The sequence below is a fragment of the Myotis brandtii genome, unplaced genomic scaffold, assembly GCF_000412655.1.
Source record: "Myotis brandtii unplaced genomic scaffold, ASM41265v1 scaffold1774, whole genome shotgun sequence".
NCBI lineage: Eukaryota > Metazoa > Chordata > Mammalia > Chiroptera > Vespertilionidae > Myotis > Myotis brandtii.
In genome coordinates, this window is record NW_005356575.1 from 547,011 (window position 1) to 555,837 (window position 8,827).

At 55.4% G+C, this 8,827-nt stretch overlaps 1 protein-coding gene and 1 long non-coding RNA gene across 2 annotated transcripts in view; both read right to left on the minus strand.

Moving 5' to 3' along the window:
- Positions 1-2,958: 2,958 nt before the first annotated feature.
- LOC102259882 lies at positions 2,959-4,926 on the minus strand. The gene is made up of 4 exons (XR_313428.1): positions 4,830-4,926; positions 4,632-4,708; positions 4,166-4,268; positions 2,959-3,169 (listed from the first exon to the last, which is right to left on the minus strand). It is a non-coding gene; the product is annotated as an uncharacterized LOC102259882 (long non-coding RNA).
- A 3,514-nt stretch (positions 4,927-8,440) lies between these two features.
- The window catches only part of APOE (apolipoprotein E), a 2,854-nt gene continuing 2,467 nt past the window's right edge, over positions 8,441-8,827 (minus strand). Inside the window, exon 5 of the mRNA XM_005863405.2 lies at positions 8,441-8,823. Within this exon, the coding sequence (XP_005863467.1) occupies positions 8,580-8,823 (244 nt within the window). The 3' untranslated portion in view covers positions 8,441-8,579. The remainder of the gene's footprint in view (positions 8,824-8,827) is intronic.

Genomic DNA, 8,827 nt, shown 5'->3' on the forward strand with positions numbered 1-8,827 from the left:
GAGAAAATTATTTTTAAAAAGAAGTCCTCAGTCTAGGGTTGCCAGATAAAATGCAGGACTCCCGGTGATGTGGGCATTTCAGATAAATGACGCATTTTACTTCCAGTGTAAGTATGTCCCATTCAGCATTTGGGAATTATACTAAAAATGATCTGTTGTTTATCTGAAATTCAGGTCTCACGGGGCGTCCTGTATTTGTAGGAGGAAATCTGGCAACCCCAGCTGGGGCCCAGCCTGAACACCCGCACAGGGAGTCATGGGCCACCCACCCAGGGAGATTGTTCACGCACAGCGCCGGGGGCCGTGCCAGGTACGCCACAGAGATGCGGGGGCCCTGTCAGCTGTTGTTTACGAAGCTTGTGGTTCCCGGAGCACCAGGCGCTTGGGCAGGGCTTTAGCGCATTAACTCGCTGACTTAACTCACAACGGCCCTAGGAAGTGGGCCTCTGTATCATTCCCATTTCGCAGATGAGGAAACTGAGACCGCTGGGGTGGGAGTGCGGGGAAGGCCACTTACCCACTCACAGCTCCTCACCCGGACACCTCCCGCTACCTCACCAAGCCAGAGCAACCGCTGCCCCACCTCCCCGCCTGAATCCCAGAGGCCAAGAGGGAGGTGGGAGCAGGCTGGGGGTGGGCCTGCCCGGAGGTCTCTGACCCCTGCCCCAGCTCCAAGGTCATCTAGACTGTTTGCTGTTTGCTTCTTGCAATGTTTGCCCACCTCGGGCCAGGAACAGGCTGAAGGTCGTTCAGGGTGGACCTCAGAGGCAGCTCAAAAACAACCGCGCAGGAGGGGGCGTGTTGGGGGCAGAGAGGGCGTGAGGAAGGTGTGGGGGTTGTGATTTGCAAGCGGTAGGCAGGCCTGCAGACCCCAGAGTGTGTGTCTGCCCGAAGTTTGAGGCTCTATTCAAAAGCAGTGAGTCCTGGCCCGTGTGGCTCAGTTGGTTGGTGTGTTGTCCCCATATACCCATACACCAAAAGGTTGCAGGTTCTATCCTCTGTCAGGGTATGTGTGGGAGGCAACAGATTGATATTTCTCTCCCACATCTCTCTCTCTCTCTTTCTCTCTCTCTCTCTTTTCTCTCTCTCTTTTCTCACTCTAAGCATGTCCTTGGGTGAGGATTTTTAAAAAAGAAGAAGAAAAGAAATTGATTGGCTCTAAACTGCTAGAGAAATGGCCAAGTAAAAATTAGTACTTGCCCTAACCGGTTTTGCTCAGTGGATAGAGCATCGGCCTGCGGACTGAAGGGTCCCAGGTTTGATACCGGTCAAGGGCATGTACCTTGGTTGCGGGCACATCCCCAATAGGGGGTGTGCAGAAAGCAGCTGATTGATGTGTCTTTCTCATCGATGTTTCTAACTCTCTATCCCTCTCCCTTCCTCTCTGTAAAAAATCAATAAAATATATTTTTTTAAAAAAAATTAGTACTTGTTCAATCAAAGGGGTACAAAATATACTCTTTTAAAAAAAATTAAATTCTTTATTGTTTAAAGTATTACATATATCTCCTTTTCCCCCCATTGACCTCTCCCCAGCTACCCCCACCCCCCAGCACATGCCCTCACTCTCTACTGTCTGTGTCCATGGGTTAGGTCTATGTGCACGCATACAAGTCCTTTGGTTGATCTCTTACCTACTTGTTCAATCAAAGGGGTACAAAATATACTCTTTTAAAAAAAATTAAATTCTTTATTGTTTAAAGTATTACATATATCTCCTTTTCCCCCCATTGACCTCTCCCCAGCTACCCCCACCCCCCAGCACATGCCCTCACTCTCTACTGTCTGTGTCCATGGGTTAGGTCTATGTGCACGCATACAAGTCCTTTGGTTGATCTCTTACCACCCCTCCCCTCCTCCCCTGCCTTCCCTCTGAGGTTGGACGGTCTGTTCGATGCTTCTCTGGATTTATTTTTGTTCATCAGTTTATGTTGTTCAGAATGTACTCTTAAACCCACTGGCCAACCATAGTGCAATGCCTCATCTGGTTATTATCTAATGAGGGGCGTGGCGGGGTGACTCGGGGAAGAGGAAGGTGGACTGAGGGAGAATGTGGCCCTGGGACCCCCACCTGGGCTGTGGCATCACGCAGTGACTTTAACCGACTGTGTCTCACTCGGCTTCTTCCTCTGTACAGCAGGGTCGGCGAGAGTCTACCTAGAGGGGTTTTGTAAAAATTTAATGCTTAGTGTTTGTTTTGTTTTTCCAGATTTAGCACGTTTGTTTCACCAAATATTATTATTATTTATTTTTTTACATTTTTTATTGATTAAGTTATTACATATGTGTCCTTATCCCCACTCACCAAATATTATGGAGCCCCTGCACTATGCCCTGTCCTGGGGACATGGTGGTGACGAACAGCCTTGGCCCTGTCCTCCGGGGGCTCACAGTCCAATGGGGGAGACGGCCATCACCAGACAGTGACAACCAGACTGGGCAGCGTTGGGATATAGGGGTTTGACTCAGCCAGGGGGTGAAGGAGGACTTCCTGGAGGAGGGGACATCAACCCCGAGACTTGGAGGGTGGAGATGGGGTGGGTCTCTTTCAGGGCCCTAGCCCAGGTCCTACCCTTGCTCTCTTCCAGGTCCCCCTTCATTACCCATGGCAAGTGTAATAAACACCTACTGTGTGCATGGTGACGACCCACCCCAGGTCCTTATCTTGGGCAGCCCACCCGGGAAGAGCTGTATGCCCCAGGCTGGGGTGCCGTCCAGGTCTCCACTTCCTGGCTGTGTGACCTTGCACAAGGAACTTCACCTCTCGGGACTTCAGAGTCCTCCTGGGAGCCATAGGGCCCAGCTCCCAAGGTTCGTGTGCAGATTCTCTTGAGATCACAAAGTCCCAAGTCCTCGGCACAGGGAATGTGCCGTACCTTTCAGTTCTGCTTCTCTTTTTCAAAGGCGCAACCCCTACCCTGCCCCAAAGCCCTGCCCCAGAGGAAAGAAACACTCAGATTTCTCTATAGGATTTTTATTGGTGGTGGTGGTGGGAGGGAATGTGGGGCATAATGGAGGAAGTCCTCCGCACAGGGCCCGGGGTGCGGGAAATGTTAGAGCCCCCTCCAGGGGCGCAGCCACAGAAGAAAGGGGCAGCCCTCCTGGTGTTCAGGAGAATGTACTTTTTATTGACTCCTTTACTTTATCGAATGTTTCCGGAAACCATTTCCTGTAGGGAGAGACAGGGTGGGGTGGGGGATGGAGGAGGGTGGGAGAGGGGGAGTGTCACTGTGTCTTGCCTCTCCTGAGATGCCCAAATCCCGCCAAGGGGTCCCCCGCCCCTGCCCCTGTGGGATGAGGAAGAGCCCTGGGCTGAGTGGCCCAATTTCTGTGCCTCAGTTTCCCAGATGCACCAGAGCTCCTTAAAGTCAGAAAATTTTGTCGTGGCCTGGCTTTCAAGGCCTGCCATCTCTTGATTCTTGTGTGTGTCCTGACCCGGGACCGAACCCCCAACCGTGGCGTACCCGGGGGACGTTCTACCAACTGAGCTACCCAACCAGGGCTAGACCTCAATTTAAAGTGTTATCTCTTCAGAAAAGACCCAGTCACCGAGTCTGCAAAATCCCCTCCCCAGTCCTTGATTGTTTACACACACCCTGTTTATTTCTCAATGCTTGGCTTTGTCTGCGTGGATTCTGGGAATTCACTGGTTTAGTTTGTTCCCCAACCCTCACCCTGCCCCCAGAAGGTCAGATCTCTGTGGGCTGGAACGCTATTATTCCCCCCACTGGACGAGTTCCTGGCACTTAGCAGATGCTCAATAAATATTTGCTCATGAATAAATGATTCTCACCAAAAGGAGCAATCCTGGTTCATCGCTGTGTTGAGCATTTACAATGTGCCAGGCGCTATGCAAGGGTCCCCTCAGAACCATCCATTTTGCAGATGAGGAAACTGAGGCTCATGCCCACACAGGGAGTAGCGAGTCGTTGCCAGCCTATGGGCCCAGATCTGTCCAACCCCCAAGCTTGGATCCTTCACCACCACCCAGCACCATCTCTCCAGTGTGGCTGGATGGGAGAGTCAGGGAGCCTGTCCCCCAAGCCTGAGCGCCCTGAGATCCAGCTGTGTGACCACAGGGATTTTGTCGGTTTTCTCAGTCTGTTAATCCATATCCCCCATCCTTCCCCCCTCCGTCCTCCCACGCCCTGGGAAGGGTCCTAACCAGATGTTAGAATTTTTGACGGTGTCAACGGCTTCCTGGACCTTTGCCACCAGTGCTTTCAGGTCTTCGTTGATGCCTGAGTCGGCCTGGGCCGGAGCTGGGCCTGCCCAGAAGAGAAGCAGGAGCGCAACAACTTCAGTACTGGGAGCCCTTCGGATGAGCTTCCCGGGGTGGAAAAGGTGACCTTGGATGTGGTTCTTGGGGATCATGGTGTTAGGATGGGAGGGGAGGGTCCTGGAGGGCCCAGGTGGTGTTCAAGCTGCGGAGGATCGCCACCTGCTGAGAGGACCCCCGAGAACCCACCTGGCCGGGTGGTAGTGGGGGTGACCAGTGGGCTATAGGGGAACCAGGGCCCAGGAGGGGCCCCCGAGCTCTCGAGGGTCCTCTATGCCTGGATCCCAGGCCCACGGCAGCTTCATGCTCCCCAATCCCGAGCCCCAGATTCTCCCATCCCACCCACTTTTACCTTCCAAAACCATCAACAGAGCCACCGCCAAGACCGAGAGCGACAGGATGAGCTTCATGGCTGGGCCGGAGGGCACTCTGGAGGGAGAGGTGGGGTGGGGTGATCCGTGGCGCCCCTCCCCCTCCCCCGAGGTTCCCCAAAACCTTTTCCTTGTGCTCTTGGTGTGTGGAGGGTCCCTCTGGGGCACCGAGCACCAACCTGGATCAGTTGCTGGACAGCAGGGGTAGCAGGTCGCAGGCTGGCCTGGCCTTTATGGTCCCGGGAGGGGGCGGGGCAGGTTCCCTCCCCCTGCGCCTCCCCTGGTGCCTGCCTCTCTGTGCCAAACACCTTTCCCTCTTACATCCCGGGCTGGTGGGGATGGGCGCCAGGTGGGACACAGGCAAGTGCCTTGGCCCGAAGCCTCCCGCTGCTCATTACCCTTCCCTCCAGATCTCCCTGAGTGTGGGGGCCTCCGCGGGCTTCCTGCCCCTCCCCTCCTGCTTCACAGTCTCCCAGCGTCCGGGGGTCTCTCAGGAACGGTTACTTAGTCACCCCACTCACATGGTGCCCCAGGCCACCTCTCCCATACCCTCCCTCTTCTTAGCCTCTTTAGCTCTAACAACTCTTTTTTTAAAAAATATGTTTTATTGATTTTAGAGAGGAAAGGAGAGGGAGAAAGAGACAGAAACATCAATGGTAAGAGAGAATCACCGATTGGCTGCCTCCTGCACGCCCCCTACTGGGGATCAAACCTGCAACCCAGGCATGTGCCCTTGGCTAGAATCGAACCCGGGACCCTTCAATCCGCAGGCCGATGCTCTATCCATTGAGCCAAACCAGCTAGGGCTCTAACAACTCTTGCTCTATGTCTGTGGGGTCCACCCATGCCCCCTCCATTCACACTAGCCCGGTGGTTCCCAACCTTTTGTTGGCCATGCCCCACCTAAGCATCTCTAAAATCCTGATTGCCACCACCCCCCCGCCCCGTGACATATAATTCTTATTATTCAAAAAGTGAACTCCTATCCACATGGAGGAAGCCTAAAAGTCCAGTAACTTGGTCTAAACAAGCTTCCAAAGAACACGGCATCCATGAAAGAGAAAAATAAAAAAAGTTTCAAAACATACAATAGAGAACTGAAATGCATAAATATGTCACAATACATATTTATATACTGTGTATGAGGCCCCTAGAACCATAAGAAATGCAAAAAATTCACTGTTAATAACTCATTCTCGAATTGCCCCCCTAAATCAAATTGCCCCCGTGTGGGGCGTGTGCCCCACGTTGGGAACCACTGCTCTAGCCCTTCAAGCTTCGCATCTGACATATTTCAGGCCTCCCTGGGGTCTTTTTTTTTTATTATTGATTTCAGAGAGTAAGGGAGAGGGAGAGAGAGAGAGAAACATCAATGATGAGAGAGAATCATGGATTGGCTGCCTCCTGCACGCCCCACACTGGGGATGGAGCCCACAACCCAGGCATGTGCCCTTGACCGGAATCGAACCCAGGACCCTTCAGCCCGCAGGCTGACGCTCTGTCCACTGACCCAAACTGGCTAGGGCCTCCCTGGGGTCTTAACTTCACAGTCCCCAACCCCCCTTTGGGGGCGGGGTCTTTTCAGCCTGTCTAAACCACGCAGCCCCCTCTGCAAGGCTCCCAGGGCCCCCATCATCCCGCCAGGCGCCACGCCCTTGCATTGCCACACCACCCCCAGCCTCCCCGGGGCCCCTGGAAACACTCCACTGCTCTTCTTCAGCCTCACAGGCCCCTCCTGGCACCAAGCCCCGCCGTCTCTCCCCCCTCCTGCCCCCCAGCTCTACATCTGTCCCCCGGGGCTGAAGTCCAGTGCTTCTTCCCTTCTTCTCAGCTGCCTCTGACCGTCAGTGACCCCTGGCAGCTCAGGGGAGGGTGGCCCCGGGCCCCAGACTCTAGGTTGGCTGGCCTTGTGCCCCCACAACCACGTGTCAGCCTGGGGGTGAGGGGGCTGGTTGTGAAAGGGACACAGAGACCGGATCCTGGCAAGATTGCAACACCCCTCCGGCCAGCTCAGCAGCTTCCAGCCTCTGTCAGCCCTGAGCCGAGCTGTCTTCCCGGGCACCTGCTTTCCTCGTGAGCCAGCGTTCCCCAGACACCCACCCAAAGGCCTGCCCCCTCCGTGTCCGACCCCACGAGAGTAGAAAAACTTTGATGTTCAATCTCATCCTCACCTCAACTATAGGGATATTCGGTTACAGGTGGGGAAACGGAGGACCAGCCAAGAACATTCAAAGGCACAGTGAGGGGCAAATGTGGGGGCGCTCGTCTCCCCGCTTCCCGACTGCAGGCTGTCTCTCCAGATCCCTGCTGGGGTCAGCCTCTGCCCACAGTGCCCGCAGCACCCCCTGCCAGCCTTGTTCCCCAAAGCTCCTTCCCAGCCCTTGTCCCACCTCTTTTTTTAAAAAATATGTTTTCATTGATTTTTTTAAAAAATATATTTTTTTATTGATTTCAGAGAGGAAAGGGAGAGATAGAAACATCATTGAGAATCATTGATTGGCTGCCTCCTGCACACCCCCTACTGGGGATTGAGCCCACAACCTAGGCATATGCCGTTGACAGGAATCGAACCCGGGACCCTTCAGTCCACAGGCCGACGCCCTATCCACTGAGCCAAACCAGCTAGGGCGGTTTTTATTGATCTTAGAGAGGAAGGGAGAGGGATAGAGACAGAAACATATTGGCCGCCCCCCACCAGCGATGGAGCCCGCCCTGATCAGGAATTGGTTCACGACCTCTCGGTTCCTGGGTGGACACTCACTGAACCACACCAGCGGGGCTATCCCGCCTCTTAGAACTGCCTGGGGCTGCAGTGAGTCGGGACCCCGCCCTGCTCAGGTGTCTTCATGCATGAGAACTCAGAATTGGTCTCCTCAGATGGGAGACTGATGTGTCCTCCCTCACTGCCATCTGGGGAAACTGAGGCTCTGAGAGGGCTTGGCCCAGCTCCAGGCTTGGCTGGGAGGAGGCCCACTGACCCTTCCCCTCCTCGATCAGCCCTGGGTGAGTGACATGCAGGCCCCCTGCAAACACAAGCTCAAGCCCTGGTCTGGCCCTTGTGGTGGGAGCCCTGCTCTGAGGGTGGACTGGAGAGCACTTGCGGCTCCAACTCAACCTCGGGCCCTGGATTCCAGGGGCTGTGCGGACCCTCCCCGGAGCTCCTCTCCCTTCTCTCTCCAGCAGCGACCCAGCGACCGGGAGGGAAGGAATGAGTGAGGGCTGGGGACAAGCAGCACAGCTCAGAGTGAAGGGGGGAGGGTGTGGGGGAGAAGCTGGCCTGGGCAAGAGAAACTGGAGGTAGGGAGAGGAAAGAGAGAGGCGGGGAAAACAGGAAGCCGGAAAATGAAGGCTCTCAGCACTCAGAGGCCAGGAGGGGCCAGGACGCAGGACCAGATAAGCTGGATGGAGAAAGGGGAGAATGATGAGGGAGTAAAATGGTGTCATCGTGGGTGGTTTCAGGCCTTCTGCGTCCGACAGCGCTATGAAGCGGGTGTGACGAAGCTGGGCCACCCAGGCTCAGAGGCTGCTTCCGCCCCTGGCAGTAACTGCAGGATGTACCCCAGGGGACGGTTTGTTCCAGAACCACGTCTCAGGGACAGAATGGGAAGAGGCAGGAGAGAGGGGGCGGCAGAGACTGAAAGGTGAAAACCCCAGAGAGGGACGGGAGGAAGCAGAGACAGAGGCAAGAGAGGAGACAAAGAGACGGACACTCATTCAAAGGGGACAGGACCGTGTGGGGAAGGAGAAATGGAGGCTGGGGCTGTAAGAAACCACTCAGATGCCCTGCAGCTGCTGAGAAGTTTGCTGAACCTTTATTAAGCCAGGGCCCCCCAGGGGAGCCGTGGGGGCAGGGACAGGGCCCCTGCAGGCTGGGAGAGGGGAGGGGCACGGAGGTGGCCGGAGTGGGGTCCACCAGGCGTGGCCAGCACTCATTGATTCTCGCTGGGCACCGGGGTGGGGCTGGGGCTGGCGCCCAAGGCCGACTGCATCTTCTCCACCAGCCCGGCCCACTGGCGTTGCATGTCTTGCACCAGGGGCACGAACCAGCCCTTGAGGCGGGCCTGGAAGGCCTCCGCCTGCAGGCGCATCTGGTTGGCCTGCTCCTCCATCTTGGCCTGCAGCTCCTCCATCTGGTCGCGCATGTCATCGAGGCGGTCGCGGGCCCGGCTGCCCATCG